General features: G+C 38.5%; 1 protein-coding gene across 1 annotated transcript in view; it reads left to right on the plus strand.

Annotated features, from left to right (window-relative positions):
• Positions 1-24,000, plus strand: part of LOC135222482 (neurochondrin homolog) — a 137,993-nt gene that overhangs the window by 63,911 nt on the left and 50,082 nt on the right. The window contains exons 2-3 of the mRNA XM_064260566.1: positions 2,547-4,875; positions 20,045-20,230. Of these exons, the coding sequence (XP_064116636.1) occupies positions 2,578-4,875; positions 20,045-20,230 (2,484 nt within the window). The 5' untranslated portion in view covers positions 2,547-2,577. The remainder of the gene's footprint in view (positions 1-2,546; positions 4,876-20,044; positions 20,231-24,000) is intronic.

Raw genomic sequence — 24,000 nt, forward strand, 5'->3', positions numbered from 1 at the left:
CACATTTAACTCTGTTCAAATTTCTCTGGCATTCACACAAAAGAAACAGTTGTAGGAAAGAATGTTTCGTTTGGCAGAATGAGAGCACCGCAAGTTCAAAGAAGGGCAGGCAAGAACAGTCACTCTTCCTCTCTTTTTTCCCTCTACTTCCTGGGTTACACCAGAATGAGCAAGGGAATAAGAGGAACTACAGGATCTATCCCCCCAGAGTTTGAATATGAGAGACTATGTTTCTGGTTCAATCTTAGGATCTCACTGAACATACGTTCAGTCTGTTCAGGATAGATAGCATTGAGAAGTTTGAACACCACCTCTCAGGGCTGGTGTTTTGGGAATAAACAGTTTGGCATGAATGAGTAATTTTCAGTCCCCTGTTATCATCGTAGAAGCCTTCCTTCGGGACAGCTTCACCTTTGCTTTCTTCATCAGAGAATGACGTTCTTATACTCAGATCAAGTTGTCAGAGGCAGGGCACTCCTTGCTCTTATGACCAGGAGGAATATCCTAGGTGTGCTGAATTCCAGTCAGTTCTAGAGGCTCACTCACATTCCTCCCACCAATCAGTGAGTCATCCTAATGTAAATGACAGGGTTTTGAATCTCGTGTAGGAGCAAATCACAATTTTTTAAAGTAAATTTTATTTTTCCTAGCTTTAAAAACCTGGGGTCCTTTACATTAATGCCCATTGCCCACCTCATGCCACCCACCTCTCAATCTGAAACCTGGGCTAAAAGGCAAAGTGGAGTGTTTACATCTGGGGTGGATGGTAGTTACTGTCTACCCACCTTGTTCAAAAATTTAACGGCTGTGTCCCAGCTTCACTGTAAAGTAATTCCTAATGCCAAGGGCGTCAGGTTTGTATAGCTAGGAAAAATACAATTTACTTTAAAAAATTGTGATATTTAATTAAACTGAATAGCATTTGATAATTAATAAATCCTTTTTTTATCCAAAAATTATTTATATAGTCATGAGAATAGCATCAAAATACACTAATTAGTGAATATTTCTTGATGAAAAAGTCCGCAAATTGCTGAATTTTCAAGGAATAAGTTATCTTGAGACTGCGAATATGGAGGTTTGATTGTAATTATCAAGTAATTACAGAAACGTAGCCCTCCCCCCTCCCTTCTTATGGACATTAGGGCACAAACAAATGGAAGCTCTCTGCTAAGTTGTTCTCTTGTTCCCTGGAAGTGACCGGGCTAGTCACCTACACAAAAACAATAGAAGCGTTTCCGCGATTTTCAATATTAAGGCTACTGTGCAAGTTGAAACTACTACTATATAGCTATGTAATTACTTGTTAAGTATATATGAATCTTAATTTTATCATGAAAATATCATTTTCTACCTCTGTTGAAAGTAAAATTTCATGATGTGCTAGCAGTAGTGACTACTTTTAGTATCCTTAAGAAACTTTCAGTAGATAGTATCTTTAATGCAATACAGTGGAGATGTAACTCCTTATCTGCCTTGCACTATCTCCAATGTAGAGATTTGGTGTGAATCATGCAAAGCTCTTTCACCCCTTATTGTGGCAGGGAAACTCCAATCTTTACAATTAGGGTAGTTTCACTCTAACCTTTCCTATTTATTTAGGAAATTGTCAAGTTTTAGGGATTATGAAAGTGCCTATATACATATGATTAAGTAAGGGTCTTTGGTCTTTTACTGTCATATTTGTACTGGCTTTGGCACAAAGCCCATTGTCCCTCTTTCATCAGCTTGATAATGGTATCCCAAGCAAGGAACCTCCATTGTCATTCAGGGGCCTAGTTATCTAATAAATAAGTTCTTGCTTGGTGGCAGTGCCTGCAGATGTGTAGTAAGTAGCATCTCATTCCTGATGGAAATTTTTTATTATCTTGGGAGATATTAATTTTCCCACAGCCTTTGTTGAATGCAGGAATCAGCTGACATAATAGAGGTAAGATTTATTTGCAATATATTATAAACCTCCCACCCATCTCCCCACTCATGGATGGAGAAAAAATGAATGGAGAACTATGGCTGCTGGAACCATTCTAAAGGGATGGGGCTTTAGATGGTTCAAACTAAATGATCCTATATTTTAGCTTTCACACACTATTGTCCTCCAGCTGTTGCATGGAATGCAGCAATCATAATGGAGGTAAGTATTTAAAAAAATTGATATTATTAAAACGTCTTATTAAATTTACATTAAAAAACTTTTTAAAATTTTTTCACACAGGTGAAGAAATTTATACCATCTTTGGATGTTCTAAATAGGTAATTAGCAATTGGGTGTTTTAAGATGGATACTAGTAATAGTAGATTTTATCTCAGGAGAGAGTAACACATTTAAAGCGCTTTATCCTGGCTTGTGTGACTAGAAGTAATAGGAGATATAAAGAACCAAACCAATCACTGTATGTTTGCTTGTATCACTTTAGATGTTTAATGTTTAGATATTTTGGTTTTTAATGTTGATGCTGCTACTCAAGACTTAAATGACGATTTTTGCTTTTGTAATTTGATAACCCAAAGAATCAATTTAGACACCAAGGTTCATTTGATTTCAGTCTTTGCAAGTTAGTTAGCTAGCTGAAAAGTATGGCTAGCCAAGGAGATAGTAGGGCCTCCACTCCTGATGCTGACCAGCCGGAGGCAGATAATGAGATGGAAACTGAAGAAGCCCAGGAAAAAGGTGAGAGTGGTGGTAAGGACCTTCCTCCCATGCCTAGTCCAGTTGAGAGAGGAGTTATGATACTCAGAAGAGCCAAGTCTGACACAGAAAAATTTGCTGCTCTTTTGATGGTAACAAAGCTGATAAAAGCAGAGGAGTTGGATGAAGCCGCAAAAGATCAGTTAATGGGTGCCATTGGGTTACCATTCCTTGCACGTTTGCTTAGAACAAATGAGGTTCCTGAGGGATGCCCTCCATTTATGTTTAAATCTGTTGCATTAACTGTGCTTACCTGCTTTATTTCCTCATGTTCCGGAAACCCTTCATTGTATGGGTTAATACCAGTTTTGAGTGAGATCATAGCTAAACCAGAACTTTATGATGGAGATCTCACATTAGTGAAGGATTCCTATGAATGTTTGAAGAGCATTGCTCTTGAGAGGAGTGGAAGGAAAGCTATAATAGATTTTGAAACTGTTGGATGCCTTGTAGATGCCTTTGTCCAGGAAGGATATAGTCATGAAGAAGCCCTTCATATTCTCCTCCTTGTTGTTCAGGAAGAGGGTGCAAGAACTTGGGAGGATGAACCTGAGGCATTCACAAAATTGATGGACCACTTGACGAAGGACTTTGCTTTTGAACAAGATGAAAGGAAATTTAAGATTTGTGAATACATGACAGAACTGTTACAAAGTCTACCTTTTATGTCAAGTGATGTTGAGCAACCACCTTGGATGACTTATTTGCATAAAGGTCTTTCTGATATAATACTGAGCAAGTTAGGGCGAGAGCAACGTGACAGAGGGTTAAGGCTAGCAGGGGCAGCCCTAGAGGGCTTAGGTGTTGTTTGGGTGCTTCACACTCAAAGTGAACCGGCAAAGGAAGGGAAAGGTCGACAGTTGTTGCTGATGATGGTTCATTTAGCTTGCATTGAAGTGCGCATGAGTCTTGAAGATAAAACTTTTCAAGAAGTTGTTGCCTTAGCCTCGCCTACAACAGCCTGTTACACTATTTTAGAGTTGGCAATTAATTTTCTGGTCAGCGGAGCTGTTGACTTTGAGCAAAAGCAGAAACAGCAGTTGTATGCTGCCTTGAAAGGGGCTTTCACAGCAGTTTTAACTTTTTTAAAAACTGCTTCAGCTGATGAAGCATTTTTTGAAAATCATAAAAATCACTTATTTGTTTGTGCAACTATAAGGGTTTTGGGAGCATGGTTGGCTGAAGAAACTGCTGCAAACAAAGATGAAGTGTATGAAACTATTCCATTTATTATCAAGACTTGCTGGTACAACTTTGACCAAAACAATAAAAAAATGCAGACAAAGGCTAAAAAGAAGAGTCAATTGAAACGTCAGGCCAAGGAGGACACTAGAGAAAAGCTCCCTGATATATTTAGGTTTTTGCTTCCTGGGCTGTGTCATCTTACGGCAGAAGACACCCCTCGATATATTTTATTAGAGTTAGAGTTAGAAAATCTTCTTTATGAATACTTAAATTATCATTGGACAAGTGTGAAATCTGTATTTGGACCTCAGAGCAAAGGAGAAGAACCAGAAATACCAGCAAAAAAAGTTTATTCAGCTGCAGAGGCCATGGAAACTCTGAGCAACATATTTATGAACATAGTAGTGCAAGAACCAGAAAGAGTAAAGACTGATCCTTTCTATTACTCAGTATTGAAATTCATATGTACAAAGGTGCCAGATATACCACAAGAAGATCAGCACCTAAGGCTGAGTGGAAATTTATCTGTTCTGGGGTTGATGATTTTGCGTCACCAACATCCAAATGTAAAGAGTTCAGATTTTACCATATACCGATTTGTGCAAACCACTGTCCGTTTTCTGTGGGATGCTCATAATATTGAAGAAAGTCGGGATTATGCATCTTTTGTTGTGTCATCAAAATATGAATTTCATTGGGGAAGCCTAATGGATTTGTGGTTCTTAGGAATGCATACGTTAAGTCTTTTACTTCCAGAAATTCCTTGGCTCTGTGATTTCTTAATAGAAAGTGAATGGCCACAGACTATCATAGTAACATTACTTTCAGTGCGTGAGGGTGGTATGGACCCAGGTCTCAAAAGTGCATTTGAAGATTTTCTTTGCTTACTAGCTAAGTCATCCAAGCGTGCATATGCTCGTTTACAAGAGAAAGGTGTGGAACAAGTCTGTCGGAACCATAAAATGGAAGATTTATCCAAGGTGTTTCACTTGAAAGTTACTTGATGTCGAACAGAAGCTAAGGACTTTTTCATATAAAATTGGTTGCTGTCATGCGATGTAGAGCGTGTTTATGTTTTTTTTCAGATATGTATATTTCTTTCCTTGTAATTTGATTTCAAATTGAGGTTGTGAGAAAGAAATTTGAATTTCTGTCATGCCATAGGTACCACAGGTATCAGATGAAAGTTACTAGGTTTGCACTGAAGTCACTTTTGATCTCATCAAAGAAATTTTTTCTTAATTCAACATTTATTACTATGTGCAAGTGCCTTCTTTTTTATACTTCTGCAAGCAGAAGTTGTGATAACCTGTTAATACTGTATATTCATGGTTATGTAGCCTTATGTAGATTACAACTATTATAGAGTGTTTTGATTACACTAACAAGAATGCCTTCATTTTGTACTTTTCTATTTTTTTTTAAAGCATCAGATATTAGATCAAATGTTGAGGTAGTTTGGTCTGTCTACATTTAATTTCATTTCTGGTGAATCTTACCAACTGTTAAAGATAGCAATATCTTCACGCTGGTAGGCGTGGTGGCATTCAAATAAAAGATCACTTGGCTGACCCAGATAATTTTCTAGTTTACCTGTTTATCAATAGATTCATTTTGAATGTTTTAGTTCATGTCAGAATTCTTCATGTCACATCTCTGGTTAATTGTTGGTATTTCACTGGTTTGGCTGATATCTGTTTTCATGGTATTGTAATTGTGTTGTTCTTTAGGATGTCTTTTGGCATTCCTTGCTTATCAGCGGCATTGCTTAACAGTGTTTCAGTGTTATAAAGCTTGGCTAACGATGTTGTTAACCAGATTTTCAATGCTGGCAGGTGGTTTGTTGGCATTGGTAGGCAGTTTATCGGCAGTGATCGGTGCTTATGGCATAGTAAACACCATTTATTACCATAATTACTGTATGTTCCAGTTATCAACGATTTTTGGTCATCGGTGCTCGGCTGGAACAGATTCCCTGCCTTTAACTGGGGATTGCCTACTGTGTTAGCAAGGTGTTTACTTATGGATTAGACAAACATCCTATTTTTACCGGTTGCAGAGGTCTCAAGTCTGATCTTGAAAATATATCTGAGGAATGATTGGAATGGTTTGAGGACTGTAAGCATAGAAGAGTAAGTAAGTAGATATTAGATTGAAAAGGTAAATAGTTGAAGTCAAGGTATAATCTGCCTGTTTTGCTTCTTTTCAAGTTCCTTTGCCTTCATTTGTTTCTATGTACTCAGTCTCTGGTTCTACGTACTCGGTCTCTTGCTCTTTCTGTTACTCCTTTAGTAAACTGTAGACTTCTTTACTTCTCCCTTCTACTCCCCTTTGGGTTCAGGAATAGCATTTTTATTCTTTACATAGGATTTTGGGTTCAGGAAAAGCATTTTTATTCTTTACATAGGATTTTGCTTCTGAATGCAAGCTGGAGCAGCCATTCAAATTAATTGACTAGATTGGTTATTCAAACTTTGTATTGTACACTAAATTGCAATCATTTTGGTATATAACACGTTGTAAAACGATCAAGGCAACACAGAGAAAATATTATCACAAAATGATGCACGAATTCGTAATGTGCGCACGTAAAAAAAAGCAGTTTTCAAAAATTCACCATAAATCAAAATATTGTGCTAGAGACTTCCAGTTTGTTGCCAAATGAAGGCAATTGATTGAATATTACTAGACTAAGTGTTGTAGCTTACAATTGCTGTTTTCGACCATTTCAGTCGAGTTAAAGTTGAACGAAGGACGAATTTTTTCTATTTATCGTTATTTATTGGAAAATATTTCAAAACTGATAAAAGCTACAACCATCGGTTGTTTTTGTTGTATTCTACATGAAATTGCGCACATTTTCATATATAAAACTTTATGTAACAGCTAATTTAAAATGGTGCAAACATTACGACAATCGGACGAAAAAATTAATAATTTTTTCGGAAGAGTTACCGCGTGGACGTAAGGAAAAAGTTTATTTCATAAATTCACCATAAATAAAAATATTGTGCTAGAGACTTCCAATTTGTTGCAAAATAAGGGTAAATAATTGAATATTACTAGAATGTAATAGTTTTAGCTTACAATTGCATTTTTTTACCATTTCGGTCGAGTCAAAGTTGACCGAAGGTTGAAATTTTGGCACTTGTCGTTATTTACATGAAAATATTTCATTTCAAAACTGATAAAAGTTACAACCATGGGTTGTTTTTTGTTATATCCTACATGAAATTGTGCATATTTTCATATATAAAACTTTATGTAATGGCTAATTTAAAATGGTGCAAACATTACGACAATCGGACGAAAAAAATTTGATTTTTTCGGAAGTTACCACGCGGACGTAAGGAAAATGTTTTTTTTTTCATAAATTCACCATAAATCGAAACATTGTGCTAGAGACTTCCAATTTGTTGCAAAATAAGGGAAAATGATTGAATATTACTAGAATGTAAGAGTTTCAGCTTACAATTGCGTTTTTCTACCATTTCGGTCGAGTCAAAGTTGACTGAAGGTTGATATTTTGGCACTTAACGTTATTTATATGAAAATATTTCAAAACTGGCAAAAGCTACAACTATGGGTTGTTTTCAGTTGTATTCTACATGAAATTGCGCACATTTCCATATATAAAACTTTATGTAACGGCTAATTTAAAATGGTGCAAACATTATGACAATCGGACGAAAAAATTTATGATTTTTTCGGAAGAGTTTCTGCGCGATGTAAGGAAAAAGTTTTTTTCATAAATTCACCATAAATCGAAATATTGTGCTAAAGACTTCCAATTTGTTGCAAAATGAAGGTAAATGATTGAATATTACTAGAATATAAGAGTTTTAGCTTACAATTGCGTTTTTCGACCATTTCGGTAGAGTCAAAGTTGACTGAAGGTTGAAATTTTGGCACTTATCATGATTTATATGAAAATATTTCAAAACTGATAAAAGCTACAACCATGAGTTATTTTTTGTTGTATTTTACATGAAATTGCGCACATTTTCAAATAATTTCTGAGATGTGTCACTGATGCATTTTAGTGCGAGAAGAAAGAAATTCTCGCTTGCGCGCCTGGGTAACGATTGTAAACAAAACAACGCCTTGATCCGTGAGCTCCCAGCATCCCCCAAGGCACGTGATTCAAAAGTTTTCGCCTAGTAGGCCTATAACTATTTTTCCGCGAATTTAAAAAAAACTTTTTCGTCGACGTACCATACGTCCAATCGGCATACGACAGACAATTTTAGTCAACGTTTAATACGTCCAATCAGCGTTAGAGGGTTAAAGTAATACAGTACGGTCCCCAATTATGCGAGAATTTGGTTGATCCACGACCTTGCAGAATAGGAAATTTGCAGATTTCGAAACATGCCTTATGGGAATAATTCCATTAGGGCCAAGGCAAACAGCAACTTACCCAGTCAAACTTTTTTATACTACCCATTTTCAATACTTTCTACGTACTATACGTAATTTTTTCTAATATGAAATTGTTCTTATGGATAAATAAAAAAGGTTTTAATAACTTGAAAAAGTTTAAAATTACACACAGGATGGTGAAAACTCCCACACGTGAACAATGCCACCGTTGGGTGCAAGTGTACTGTATGATACAGTCATTTCCTTTAAAAAACCTTTTGGATGGAATTTCCTACACCTATCCTCTGCCAAAAAACTTTCAAACTCCTCATCTCATCCTCCGTGAAGAGTTCTTCTGCTGAGTATATTTATTGTAAAATATTTATGTAAGTTTACAGAGATACAGTAACTATTTACAGAGATACAGTAACTATTTTGGATTACACATTTTTGCTAGTAATTGCACTCTTCTTTACAAAATTACAATTATAACTGACATACTATTGTAAAAGATAAGGACTAAAACCAACAGCAACCCCCAGGTATATTTATGAGGAAATATATATAAAAAGATGTCATGTGAGAGAGAGAGAGGCAGTATATGTCTCCTTGAAGTCAGGTACACAACTAATTCATGAGCTGCCTAGGATCAGCTAACTGAGCTAGTCTACAAGTTCCCATTAGTGAATTTATGGGCTATAGAAGGTATGGAACCTCTTTTCTGCCCAGTTTCCATAAATTGATGGTGCGTAACATGGATGCTCACCATGAGTGAATCCGTCCACCACTCAAAACCTTTTATTGCTACTCATATGAGGGTATCCGTCCATTAAGGGTTCAGAAGTGTAGCATCTGCTGTATCCCATATGTGAAGTACATTAGGGGTGCTGGTTGCCTTCCTCTGCTCCTAACGGACCAGGAAGGTTACACCCTAGTTGGGCGAACCTACCAGTTGGTTCACAGAGTACCCAGATTCCTCCTACTAATGGGTAAGTCTCCTATGTAAAGAACAAAGATTTTTATTTGCTTAGGGACAAACAGCAAATTTTAAAAGTAATTTGTATTTTTCGTAACATACAAACCTGGAGTTCTTTGCAAGTATGCCCCACCTCGGCCAACTCTCACTAAGGCACCTGGGCCAGAAGGTAAAGTGGAGTGCAGACCAAAAGATGGGCGGGGCTTCCTCCTTTGTATGTTTAGTTGAATACCTAGTCAATAAGTTTGAAAGGTCGTTCCAGCTCACATTCCCAAGCAAAAACCTATGTAAAGAACTTCAGGTTTGTATGTCAGGAAAAGTAAAAATTAGACACTACCCTACTTACAAACTTTCATATATGAACAGAGGGTCTTGAGTTAAAATTGTGTTCAGAGCACTCATTTGTAACCCATAAGTCAAAATTTTTCTCTGGGCCTCTATTCCCCCTAGTAAGAATTTTTGCAAAAAACAGAAGAGCATGAAGAAGAACAACCTTGTTCTTTTAACCTCCTCCCTGATTATCTAGAATATTCTCGTGATCAAATACCATGCATTCTTAAGATCACGAGAATATTGGCTCATACTCTTAAAATATGTATTCCTACTTATTTCCGTCTTTTTGATTTAACCGTCTGTGATGAATACCAATTTTTAGTATATTTTTGTAAATCATGCAGTATTGTAGGGAATTACTTTGGATGTTAGAAAGGTAAAAAGGAGAAGAAAAAATTTAGATTCAGGCAACATTCAAAATGTACATAGTATTCTTTAGACCTTTCTAGCATCCAAAGTAATTCCTTATAATACTGCATAATTTAAAAAAAAATACTTACAAAATATAGCAAATGGTTACTCATTACAGACTCGGTTAAATCGTGAAGATAGAAATACATGCAGTCCCCAGGTTACGCCATCCCAAGGTTACGATGCTCTTCAAATATGTTTATCAAATTTACCTGTTACAACGCTGGTTCTGGGTTTATGATGCCAATCTGACGGAAAAAAATCTGGCTCCAAAATGGCAGAATGGTAAAAATTCGGAGGTTTTTTGATAAAAGAAACTCAATAAAAATGGAGATTATGTTGTTTAAAAGTAAAGTTTTCTTACAATTTTTGGTGATGTCCTGGTTTATGCGTATTTTTGGCTTATGCCACGGCTTAAACTGGGTACTGCCTGTGAGTAGGAATATATTAAGAGTATGACAAATATTGTCATGATCATAAGAAGGATTGATGGTATATAGTTAGTTATGAGATTACTCTAGATAATCAAGGAATGAGTTAAAGGGTTGTTATAGTTTTGTTTTTTGCTGAAATTGTGCTCAATACAATTGCCTCTTCTCTGCACCAGTTAAAGGAGTTTGTGCTGCTAGCTGGAATTTATCAAGGAAAGAGTTGTCATTGTTTAAAAGACTTGCATAAACAAGGCCATTTCAAATACTGCAGGTGAATGTTTGCATTTTTATTTCAACTCAAGTGTTGAAGAAGAAGAGAGCAATTTTGCTCCTATATTTCATCAAAGGTTTCTTTTTGGGGTTGCCACCACAGTTCGACTTTTTTTTTGGCAATAAGGGTTAGTGATATATTGGTTATGGGATAATAGAGTTTCTTATACAATTTCTCAAGTCATGAGGAAGGCTTACCTCTTTCTCTTCCTTTGGGCTCCCCAGTTGGACTCTTCAGTTAAAAGTTGTCCCACTTTCTCACAAAATGTTTTTAATGGTTAAAATCCTTTGAGGATCTGTTCAGCCCTCAGGTTTCGAAAGGAGACCAACTGCAGGTCTTTGGCATGTTTTCAAGATGGACAGAACATTAGGTGGTGGAGGTACTGAAGGAGAGTTTGTAATGCTTTTTCTGGTTTCCCCTCTACTGGCATTGTCTCCTACAGCCTTGTCTTTATATCTTCACCAGCAGAAGTATGTACAGGTCTTCTCTTTATGCGAGGGTTAGGGAAAAAAAAAACCTTTGCATATATTGAAATCGCATAAGGAGAATATATAAACTGATGGGAAAAATAGGGTTAGGTTCCCAGGTCATGAATACGTATATCATAATGAATAATATTTGTCATTGTTAAAACAAAAACAACTATTACAGAATGCTTTTATTATACAAAAGTAGCATAAAATGCATGATTTCTGGCAAAAAAGGTGCATAGAATGATGGCTAGGGTAGCCTCTTAAATAAACAAAAGAACGACAGTGTTGCCGAAATATATTTTCTTTGAACAACAAACGCATAAAAACGTTTTCTATTTTTTCATTTTTATTTACAAAAACAACAAATGAGCACTTCAAGAAATGAAACATATTTGATTTACCAAAAACAATGTTGACTGATGAATAAGAACATTGTTTACATCTGGGGGGTGGGGATGGATCATTTGGGTTCGTCTCAAGGAACGAAATAGTGACGTCGAGTGTTGATCGTTTATCCAGGTTCAGGTGTACTGTTCCTACTAGACGGTGCTGATGTTGAGGGTTCTGGGGTGGTAGACAATGGTCTGAAGAAATTTAGCATGGTTGATTGCTTCATTACATTTCTCTTCTGATTATAAAGTTCTTTGTATGGAGCAAGCTCTTCTTGTATCTGCTGTTTTAACTTTAAACTTCTCTCATATTTAGGATAGAAATTTTGAATTTCTGAATTAATGCTTCAGTATTGGAGAACAATTCAGACAAATTTTTCACACTCAGATCTTTAATTTTCATATCATCACCATCATCATCATTTCCATTTTCCTCTACAGCTGTTGTCACGGTTAGTTCTAAAAGATTGTCTGCTGTAAGTTCTTCGTCGTGTGACTAGCAATTCCACAATTCTTCTCTCATATCCGCAAAACCTTCACCACCAACTTTGTGTGCGATGGCAACAATGCTCTTAAATGGTATCGGAAATTTTGGGGAAACCAGTCAAGTCATTTTACACACACACTCCATTCATTGCTTTTGAGGAAACTTCATTCCTTGCAGCACTGATGTTGTCAATAACTGGCAGTATGAACATGAAACAGTGAAAACTAACAAACACACGATCGGGATTGTGTTAGCCTACTGACTGAGCATCAGAGCTCCGCAAATAATACTGTATTTGGAGCCACGTGCATCAGTCAGCTGTTCAAGCAGAGATGAAATGAGTATCGTGATGCACATCTCGTACTCGGACTCGCATAATTGCGAATTTTCCCTCGCATAAAAAGAATGAAGGTATTAAATTGTAATTCACATGTATAGAATTCACAAAAAGTGGGGGACCTGTATCTTATTCTGCACACAGAGGTTGTATCTTGGTTAGAGAAGAATTTATTGGTAAATTCCCTGGATATGACAACCAATTTTTTTCTAGCAACATAAAGATTCAGAGATTGGCATTCACTGTTAGACATATCAAAACTGAACAACTTTATTTGTCTGTCTCCATTTTCTATGGAATTATCTGGCATAGCGCTAGTGGCTTTGTAAAAGAAAGACTGGATGATTTGGTGGACATACAGGATGCATATTTTCACATACAAATAACTCTTGCCACAATATATATTTGCAGGGAAGGTGCCTTGTTTCTCTCTGTGTACAGTATTTTAAGTTTTGTTCATGAAACTTACCTGACAGATATATATATAGCTGTATTTTCCGAAGTCCGACAGAATTTAAAAATTCGCGGCACACGCAGTGGGGCGGCCAGGGGTGGTAGTACCCATTCCCGCCGTGGGAGGCGGATATCCCAGAACTATTCCCATTTTCTATTCATATTTTTTCTGTCGCCGGTCGGTAAACAACTGTTTACAGACCTCCGCCTAGGATTTTGAAAACTTCATTAGCCGCTTAAGTATCCTAATTGTTATTTCGATTATTAACTTGGATTTGTGGCTAGGCATAACGCTAGCGTAATTTTTTTTTTTCATTGCATTTGATGTCTGAAGCTAGTTAGCCTAGTTTCAGACTTTGTTGTCTGCATGGTAAGGTGAGGCTACCGAAATTCGGTAGACACTCGCTTAGTATAGATGACGTTTACATGTTTTCTTGGCATAAGTTCAATGTAATTAGTGTAAGGTGTGACTGATTACGGAAGAAGGAGGATTCATGTACGCATTTTAGAGCGTGTTAGAATCAGGAGTTTTCCTCCACAGTAAACAGAAGTTAGAAATAATGAACCTTCTAACCTCCTGTAGATTTATTTTGCCTAACCCCTGTGGTATGGCTTACGGGCCTAGAAGAAGTGTCTGCTAGAGGATTACATCAAGTAATCTTAGACTAAAGTGCTCGCTCTCCATTCAGTGTTGTGAAGTGTAGTGTCCCTTGTGTTGTGGAGGGGGCGTCAGATCGGCCCCCATAATGCCTCTAGGCCTGGACCTCTGTCGGACTCCCAGGACTCAGGGAGAGGGCATGTCGAAAGCCGCAAGAGGGTTACGGGGGCTCCCCACCGATCTGGCGTCCCTTCGGCAGAACCTGTTGACGCTTCCCAGGCTGCTAAAGATCGTGCACGTGCACGAATCTTGAAGGATTGCTTCTCGTCCTCCTCCGAGGCCGTCCCTCCACCCGCGCAAGGGTAGGAGCTCTCGGAAGGACTCGCGCCCTCTAAGAAGCTTTAGAGAAGAGGACGCTTCACGTCCTCTCTCTCGTTAGGGGGGAACGTCGATCGGCCCCATAACGCCTCTAGGCCTAGACCTCTGTCGGGACTCCCAGGAAACCAGGGAGAGGGCATGTCAAAAGCCGAAGGAGGGTTACGGGTTTTTCATGCTGATCTGGCTTCCTTTCGGCAGGTCCTGTTGTCGCTTCCCAGGCTGTCCGAACGATCGAGCACTTTGGGCACGAATCTTGAAGGATTGCTTCTCGTCCTCCGAGGCGTCCTCCCCACACAGGGGTTGGAGCTCTCGGAAGGACTCGCGCCCCCTAAAGAAGCTTTAGAGAAGAGGACGCTTCACGTCCTCTCTCTCGTCACGAGAGGATGAAAGAGTAAAGAGACCACATTTTTCCCTTTTAGAAGAATGCACTGGCTCTTTTTCTAAGGGACATTTAAGGAGGCTCATTCATCTTGCCAGAAGAGTGATTTGAGCCTCCTGCGAGAACGCTCATGTATATATCATTTATACATTATTAAGGAGGCTCATTCATCTTGCCAGAAGAGTGATTTGAGCCTCCTGCGAGTGACCGCTCATGTATACATCATGTATACATTATTAAGGAGGCTCATTCATCTTGCCAGAAGAGTGATTTGAGCCTCCTGCGAGTGAACGCTCATATATCTGAACGCTCATGTATATATCACTTATACATTATTAAGGAGGTTCATTCATCTTGCCAGAAGAATGATTTGAGCCTCCTGCGAGTGAACGCTCATGAAGTAGAGCTGTTTCAACCTCGCTAGCATTCCAAAAGAATATGTAATCAAGGACATTCTTGATTCCACCTTTTGGAGGAGCAACTCAGTATTCGTCCCCTCTCCTCATTGCGATCCGTATACGTTAGGTAACGTTCGCTTTACTTCGATAAAAGCAAGCTGATAAGTTTGACGGCCGGCTAGCTGCTTTGCACAGTCAAACAACTTATGTCTCTGGTCGACAAGCACCTTGCGGAAGACGAAAGCCATACGTCTTCCTTTAGTGTTCACACACTTCAGGAGCAGCGTGCGGCTCTCCAGGGAGACTCGCATGAGGACGTCCCTTAAAAATATTCAATGTCATACGCAAAACGCGGTTCGTCATAACATTGAGATGTTGGCAAGGTCGCTCGCCAGGACGCCTCTTGGCGGGCCTTGCATGCATCAAAGGCGCCTCAACGAGTTCCTCTCTGAACGTCGTTAGAAGACTTGGTGTTCTCTGCTCAGACACGCTAGTAGCTAAGCAGGACGTTTTTTGAGGACGCTCGGCAGACGCTTTCCAGACGCTAAGCAGGACGCTTTTGAGGACGCTCGGCAGGACGCTTTTCAGGACGCTCAGCAGGACGCTTTTGAGGACGCTCAGCAGGACGCTCAGCAGGACGCTTTTTGTGGGACATTCGCCAGGACGCTTCGGTGGAAGCTCGGCAGGACGCTTTGCGAGAGAAAAAGACTGTTGAAGGCGTCTTATTTGCTGTTGAAGACATTTCTTTACAGAAATTTTAAAAGGATTCGGAGTTAGCGGAGAGACATACCCGAATTTTTTCTTCTATCCTCTCTTTCTCTTCATCGATTTCTTTGAGAATCGGGAAGAAGATTATACTCGAAATTCCTGGTGACTTTCGGTCATGTTAAAGGGTTTTCCCCCTATTAGCAAAGTGCTAATAGTTTTGTCAAGTCAGGACGTTTTTCCCCATTGTCATTTAAGTGGGGGACCCCTCATAAATGGGGTAGTTCTCATTGACATAGATTTTAACGTTTTTATCGTTTAAGCGGATAAACTCATTAACAATTTCGGAAGAGCTCTCTTTCATTTTCAGAGGCTCATCCGGGGTTAAGAGAAAGACTTGTAGACTTTCCAGAAAGTCTTTTGTCCAATATCATAAGAACATTGAACGGTCTTTTTCGATCCACGGTTCTCTCTTGATGATCTTTTAAAAGTCTCGTTCATTAGAACGTGGACAGTCGTTTTCCTTTCTCTCTTCCTCGTCCAGGAAAGATGTAGTAAGAATTCGATGTTCAAATTACTACAATACTTACGTAGTTTATCTGTGCGTCATTTTGCTAACGCATGGGTCGAGTCATATACGCATATCGTATTTTGACCTCTGCGGATAGAAGCCGAAAAGAACTGTTGTTCTAATGTATTTATTTGACACTCCCTTCAACCTTCCAAGAGTTTTCGGAGGAAGAACAACTCTTCAGGTATTGTTACGACAACACCAACTCAGCTTCTGTATTTAGCGAATTCTGTTTCGTTTAAATAGGCCTGCTTGAGAGTTTCCTTTTGCTCGATATCATACCTATTCATTCGTAAAGGGAGTAGCTGGCAACTCAGCAGTTAGTATTCTGTTCACCATTGAAGCTTTCCTTCGAGGAAGACTTCTCCTTCACTCTCTTTGATAGAGATCGAAGGTGGTCGATCTCCAATCCTTATATTGTTTTCTTGAAGGAAAGAATTTAGGATGGAGATCGTTGTTCAGATGAATAAATATACTACGGTATATTAACCTCGCGACATGATTCTACTAAGCAGTTGAATGGTCCTAGGGGTAGGCGCATATCCTAGTTTTTTCTACGGATTGCGACTTAGACGAGAAGTATTCTAATTGAACTGCAACTCGGGGTTGCCTGCAACCTCCCAGGAGTTTGTTTCAATTTTATATTCTTATGGTTTGTCACGACAACACCATTTCAACTTTTATATTTACCGAAATTCGTTTCGCCTAAATATAATTGCTCGAGCATATCTTTTATGCTCGGTGGTTCTATAGCCGAACGCATTCCTTTGTGGGATATGGATTACCTGGCAACTCAGGATGACGAGTCAGCGGGAGCTCAGGCTCTGCTACTGCGTATTGAACTGCCTGTGCCAGGCTGATAGCCGCTCAGTATCAGCTGGGCCTCCGAGATGCACGGTTGTTTATGCTCTCTCTCTCTCCCCTGCTTGATTGACTACCGAACTATCTCTGCCCAATCAATCTTGGACTTAGGTCCTCTGATTAAAGGGGATTCTCGCAATTATGAAGGACCATCTACTGCTGTGACGATAGATTCCATCGCCTTCGATATTGTGAGAATTTTCAACAGAGATATCTTAGACTTATTCGTTTTACTGTTTACCGCACCCGGTAACAGAAGTCTGGACAAGTCTCCCGCTGCAATCGCACTGATAATGCTATGATTTTTACAGACATCTGAGTTTGTCGTGAAATATCTCATATTCGTAGGTGTACAATTGCTTCATTGTTCATCCCGAATTAACAGATATCATAAAGACATCGCCTACTCTCCGACCTGACAGCTCTACTTCCAAATGTTCAGCCCATGAGAAGCAGTTCTTCAGGCGGCTTTCCCCTGTGTTTTCATTACTGAAGAACGCCCCGCTTTCCATTGCAACTACGACTTCTCACCGGACAGCAATGAAATAGCGGTTAGCGTTTTCAGTCATTTGTAAGCACAGGTTCAGAATCTTGAGAATCTTTCTCTCGATTCGTCTGTGAAGACGTAGGTTGCATTCAATATCTACCTTCGTCTTCAACGGTACATAGCGATAAGATCTTCAAGAGATGGCAGTCTCTTGGCCAAGGCAAAGCAGTGCTGCCTATTTTCAGTGTTCAATCGGAGGAGGCCGTTTCTGGAGTAAGTGAAGGGAAATGACTATTCCTCCAACTCGACCTCTCGTGAAATTTCCCTTATGGTTCTATCTTTCCGTCTGAAGTATGAGTAAGCTAGAAGTCCTAACTATTGTAGAATATGCAAATTGTTGTTGACGGCCTCTAGGCTCAGAGATTCGGTTCTGTCAAACAACAAAGCTTGCACGATCTTTGAGGTCTGTGGAGATCTTGAAAGTCTCTGGATCAAGGTTCCGGCATGGAACTTAGACGTAGTCTGAGTTTCTGATGCCAAAAAACAAAAGCATTTCGAACCTATCCTTTTCTGCGAACTTATTACACGTGACCAGAAAGGCTATATTCTAACCGCTCTAGCCACGGCAAAGAGGGTTAGTGAGGTTTTAGCCATCATCAGAGGTTTTGGCTTTAAAGGACATAATGCGGTCTGTCCTCTAAGCCTTCCGTTCTTGATAAGAACGAAAACCTGTCTAACCCTTGACCGAAGGCTTGGAGACCAAGGTATGGCACAATTTATTGGGCAAGGGCATTAAGTCCTGTGCCCTGTAGGCTCTCTCAAGTTTATCCTGATAAAACTATAGAAAGTCAAGGTCAACGGACAATCTGCGGTGCTCCGTAAAAAGACCAGACTGGTTCATGTCCAAGAACACCCTGGCATTATAGCCAAGGAGTTCTTTTAAGAGGTCTCATTCATTATGTTGGCATAAAGATTTGAGATTTTTTCTTAGTATGAATGCTCAAGAAGTGAGGGCGCGGCCTCGGAAGCATTTCAACAGAACATGACACTCAGTAACATCCTGAGTGCCACGCTTTAGCGAAGCAACTCTGTGTTCGCGCACACTCCCGACAATCTGCGGTGTTCCGTAAAAGACCAGACTGGTTCATGTCCAAGAACACCCTGGCATTATAGCCAAGGAGTTCTTTTAAGAGGTCTCATTCATTATGTTTGCATAAAGATTTGAGATTTTTCTTAATATGAATGCTCAAGAGGTGAGGGCGGCGGCCTCGGAAGCATTTCACACAGAGCATGACACTCAGTAACATCCTGAGTGCCACGCTTTAGCGAAGCAACTCTGTGTTCGCTTCACACTCCCGACGGGATGTGAAGACGATTTGAGACTCTGTAAGTCGCTAGGACCATACATTTCCGTAGATATATTATTGGGGGCAGGAAGCAACACGAATCCTATCCTATAGAAAAGGGATAGGTGTGCTTTTTAACTTTGAAGGGTTGGTCGCTTGAGGCGCGTTCCTTTTTCTTAGCCTAGAAGTTATGGAACTAACTTTGATAGGTTAGGTCAGGTGGTGGTTTTAGCTTCGGTGCCCTCAGAAGTATGGTCATATGGTCTAGTCACATTGTGGTCACGTCCCCGTGACAGATCTCCTAGAGCGCACCAGCATTACAGGTCTCTACCTCGCTGGCAACTCTAGTAACGCGAAGCAGACTTGGTGACAGTAATCACGAAGTCGGCTATGCTAACAGGTGAGGAACCAAGATGTATATCATCTACTTAATTTAGTTTCCCAAAAAAATCCTATTCTGTCTCTTCCCACCCCCCATCCGAAGGTGGGATTCAGCTATATATACATCTGTCAGGTAAGTTTCATGAACAAAATGTTATTGTTATAATACAATTAAGTTTGTTCATACTTACCTGGCAGATATATATAATTAAAGTGCCCACCCACCTCCCCTCAGGAGACAGTGGCACTGATAAAATATGAATAGAAAATGGGAATAGTTCCTGATATCCGCCTCCCACGGCGGGAATGGGTACTACCACCTGGCCGCCCCACTGCGTGTGCCGCGAATTTTTAAATTCTGTCGGACTTCGGAAAATACAGCATATATATATCTGCCAGGTAAGTATGAACAAACTTAATTGTATTATAACAATAACATATTTACAAGGACTTTGTATTCCATAGGGCAAGAATTTATCTCTTGACATCCGTTTCATTTTGGTTGCCTTGTTTCTCTCTGTGTACAGTATTTTAAGTATTTACAAGGACTTTGTATTCCATAGGGCAAGAATTTATCTCTTGACGTCTGTTTCATGTTGGCTAACTCTTTCAGTGGGATTCAAAGGGCCAAGGATCTGTTGCTTTGTCTGGCTCTTTCACATGGTATTAAAATTTTTTAAGTCTTCCCTGACTCCTTCTCAGTCTATTCCCTATTTAGGAATGAGGTCAGACACAATTTTCAGGCATGTCTGTTGGAAAGAGAAATAGACACTTTGTTTCTTCTTGAAGAATTTTAGCCCTTAAGGAAACTTTGTATGAGCCAGTGTCTTTTTCTGTTGGGACACATAGCCTTACTGGTGAATTTGTCAGAATAGCAAGGCTCAGGAGATGGCCAATTCAGTAATATGTGAAAGAGACTCGGAACAAGAGTAGTGGACTCATCTCATCTGGTTTTTAGATGCATCAGTGAGAGGTTGGGAAGTGTGTCTGTGCAACCTAGAGAGATCAAGAATGTGTTTTTCAGAAGATAAACAACTTTGAACTCTTGATTATTTGGAAGAATCTCGCACAAAGTGAACATCTGGTCAGAAACTAGGTCATATCAGTAGTGACTGATAAAACAACCTCTTTAGCATATATCAGAAACCAGGGCAGCTTGAAGTTGTAGACAACGTTCCTAATAGTGGAAAGGCTGCTGCTTTTGGCAAAAGTGGTGAACATAGTATTGGTTCTTCCATTCATTTTGGGGAAAGACATTGTTTTGGTGGATCAACTGATCTGAAAAGGAAAAGTTCTGTCTTTGGAGCTGTCATTACATTGGAAAGTAATGTTGGTCGCTGTGGAATTGCTGGGGTGCTTCAAATGTCGACTTTTAGCAACATAATTGAACAAGAACGTCCATTCTCTTGCTTCCCCTTCTGAGTCCCTCAGGCTTGGACAGTGGATGCATTACTTCAAGATTGGTCTGGTTAAGGTACATGTGACTTTCCCCTTTTATCAATCTTAAAGGAAGTATTGAACTACATTTAAGTACAAAGAATTGCACAATGACTCTTGTAGTACCATAGTGGCTTCATGGATAATGGTTTTTTGGACCTTCTAGCTCTTGTGGTAGATCTGTCTTTATTCTTTCGTTAAGGAAAGGTCTACTTAAACTAACAAATTCTGTGTGGTTTCACTAAAATATCATGTCACACTTCACCACTTGGAGGCACTTGACTGTCTTTTGAATGAGGAGGAGAAGGTATAGTGGAATCTGTTGTCAATCAAGAAGAGAGAACTTTGGGCCGGTATCAGAAACAGCAGGTTGTGTATTGTTCTCGGTGCTCTTCTGGATAGATTTCTAGCTGTATCTCTATACACATCAGAAAATTTTTTGCTTAAATATAGTAAATCTTTTGGTGTTTGCTATTTGAGGTTATATATAGATCCTTGCTTTCCTAATTTTTGCATCATGTGCAATTGGATGTGTCGAATGATTTACAACATAATTATGTGTTTTAAAGTGGTTCAGATTGAAGATCTTAGAACTTAGTGTCCACTCTCTCTCTGGAATTTAGACAGTTTAAAGTTATGTATATGCATGTACTTTGGAGTCTTTGGAATCAGCTCCATTGAAGTATTTAACTATGAAAACAATTTTTGGCAGCATGGGTGACAGTTAAAAGAATAAGTTAATTGCAAACATTTTCTTAGAAGGTAGGCTATTGTAGTTGGGTTGCATTTTATCATTTTTGCCTTATTTAGAAGTAAGAATGATGTTGACACTTACATTATATAGAGATTTATAAGAATTCCAAACTTAGCCTCTCTAGTGAAGAATGTAGAGAAATCACTTCTGTCTTGTTAGTGAAATTAAGTTTTATTTTCTCTGTCCTGATAGTGCAATTAAGCTTTATTTAGACTGTAAGGGACAAAGCTAACCATTTCTTTTGTGATTTTAGAAAACCTAACACGCCTTTGTCAAATAAATGCATTCATCCTTAGTTAAATATTTGATTATGCTAGCATATCCAGATCTTGTACCTTTCTTTAAGGTAAACACTTGTAATATAAGAGTGGTTGCTACATCATTTAGTTCTGACAGATTTGTCACTTGATGAGATGGCTAATGCAGAGTTGGAGTAGTGGAAGTGCAATTAAGTTTTTGACATTCACAACTTAAGGACATAGAAATCTCATTCGAAAACCGTAAAGCCCATAGTCTCCCATTAGTAATACGTATAGGGTAAAATCATTTTGTGAACCAAAAGAAGGAACAGTTTTTATGCTCTTTGTCTTAAATTCTGGAATTTGATTTTATGGGGAGCATGAAGGTACATACTTGTACAGGAGTATATTTTGTATCAAGGTAGTAGTTAGTTTTAGTTGACTGTCATTTTGAGGACCTTTCGACTGAGACACAGGGGACCCTTCATGCCACTTCTGTTTAATTCTAGTTGAAGTGGTTTTCTTTGTGAGGCTGCTCTTTGCTAACCATCTACAAGAGCCTAGCTCCTTGAACATAATCCACCTTCTGAGATCAGTATTATCTTGGAAAGATTCCAGATCAGGTAAAAATGTTTTGAGTTTCATGGAGTAAACTTTTAGCTTGCTGGGTTGAGCAGATATTGTCGAATTTCACTCCCTGCTTTCCTCTTCTCAGCATGGGAACCAGCTATCTTTAACTAAGAGTAGGTAAGATTCATCTTAAATAGTATAAATTTAAAACAGTAGTAAAATTTATTATTTGGATACTTACCTACTGTTCAAATAGACCCTGCCCAGCCTTCCAGAACTTTGTGGGCTACCAGAAATTCTGGTAAGAACTAAAATATTCAAAATACACCTGTTGGGGAACAGGTGAACTAGGCAGTTATGTGGGTCAGCAATGTGATTTTCAAATTTCATTTGAATGGCAACTTGCTTGCCGGTGTGGAGATGTACATCACTACCTTTAATGGTAATAGAAATGTATATATTTTTTTTGTTCTAGCTTTTTTGGTATTTACATCTTGTTATTAACACAAAATTAGCTTCTTTATATATTTTTTCAATTCAATTAATAGTTGCAGTCAGTTGCTAGGTAACATAGTTGTGTTGTGTGGTGAAAATAGTAAAAATATTTTATTTGTATAATAGTCGTCTGTTATAATCCCTCCAGTATGTGATTGTAAAGGTAAAAGAAGACCGTATTTAGTTGTTTTAGCACCTTAAACCATTTTCTCAGATACCTGATGTTTTCATGGTTTTTTTTGTTTCAGAAATATTCATGTATTTTTACCTCCAAAAAATTAGATTACACAAAGTTGTTTGTTCAGGATAATTCTCCATATTACGGTTCATAATAATTTAGAAATTTTATTTAAAAGTACTGTACCATAGTTTGTCATATTGTAGTTCATAAACAGCATGTAATATTAGAGCCTACATTTATTTATTGAAATTTTGATCTTTTCGTAATTGGAGGGAAATTATTGTATTTGATCCTTAATGTTGAAAAAAAATTTTGTCAAGGGTTCAAGAGGTACATAGTGTTGTATTTTGATTTTGGTTGAATTTTTAGAGTTCTATTTATTGTGTACAATTCCCAGAGCTTAAAAGTAAAATTGTGACTTGCGTTTTTGTATAGTAATATTGTAGGGCTATCAATCCCAGAGCATATCAATTAAATTAAGGAAGAGCATTGCAGTGCTATGTCATAATGTAGGTGTATTTGCCAAACTAGGTAATTTCATGTTAACATTTCTCTGTATAAAGATAATTTTTGAAATTCTCAGTGAAATGGAGGCAGTAGCCATAGTTTGTAACATCCATCAGTGCCATTGACCTGTTTTAGCACCTAAGTCTGAATGTTTTTTTTTGTGTAGAAGTAAGCAAGGTAAATTGTTATGCACAGTAAAATACTTGTTAGTCATATTTATTTTATGCTCAAAACATTTTCATATTTCCTGGAATGTGTACAAATTTGGTTTTGTATGTTTTTATGACTGAAAAGTGTGTGCAATCATGGACTGATATCCTCATCTGGAGTGTGGATTTTGGGTTTGTACATCTTTCTGAAGTGTAAGTTAACAAGTATTGATTCATACTGTTTGTTCAGAAAGCATGTAACTGTAATCAAGAAAATTTCATGTATGTACAGTATAATACTTTCCTATCTTAAGTGTGTCTAGCAAATATGTTGTAGGGTAAAAGGAGTGAAACATGCCATCTTTCTTAATTGAGAGGTAATACAATATCTGGAAGGAGTCAGGATAAAGTAAAAAATGAAACTCGGTTGAATAGGAAAGAATCTGAAGTTTGTTTCTTAGCATCTTCCTTTGCCTTGTGATTAGCAAGTGTTCCTAATAATTTGTAACTTCTATGAAAAGAACCTTCACCAGCCAGTGGTCATTTAGTTTTTTAGTGAACAATTATGTTACGTTAGGTTAAAGGGACCTATACTGACTGGTTTTACTTTGGTTATGTGCATAAAGAAGAGAGAGAGAGAGAGAGAGAGAGAGAGAGAGAGAGAGAGAGAGAGAGAGAGAGAGAGAGAGAGAGAGAGAGAGAGAGCAGTACCTTGTTTGTTGGATGTTTATGTTGAATATTCCGTTTTTCGAATGAGATTTTTGAAA

This window comes from Macrobrachium nipponense, chromosome 3 (genome assembly GCF_015104395.2).
Source record: "Macrobrachium nipponense isolate FS-2020 chromosome 3, ASM1510439v2, whole genome shotgun sequence".
Classification (NCBI taxonomy): Eukaryota; Metazoa; Arthropoda; class Malacostraca; order Decapoda; family Palaemonidae; genus Macrobrachium; species Macrobrachium nipponense.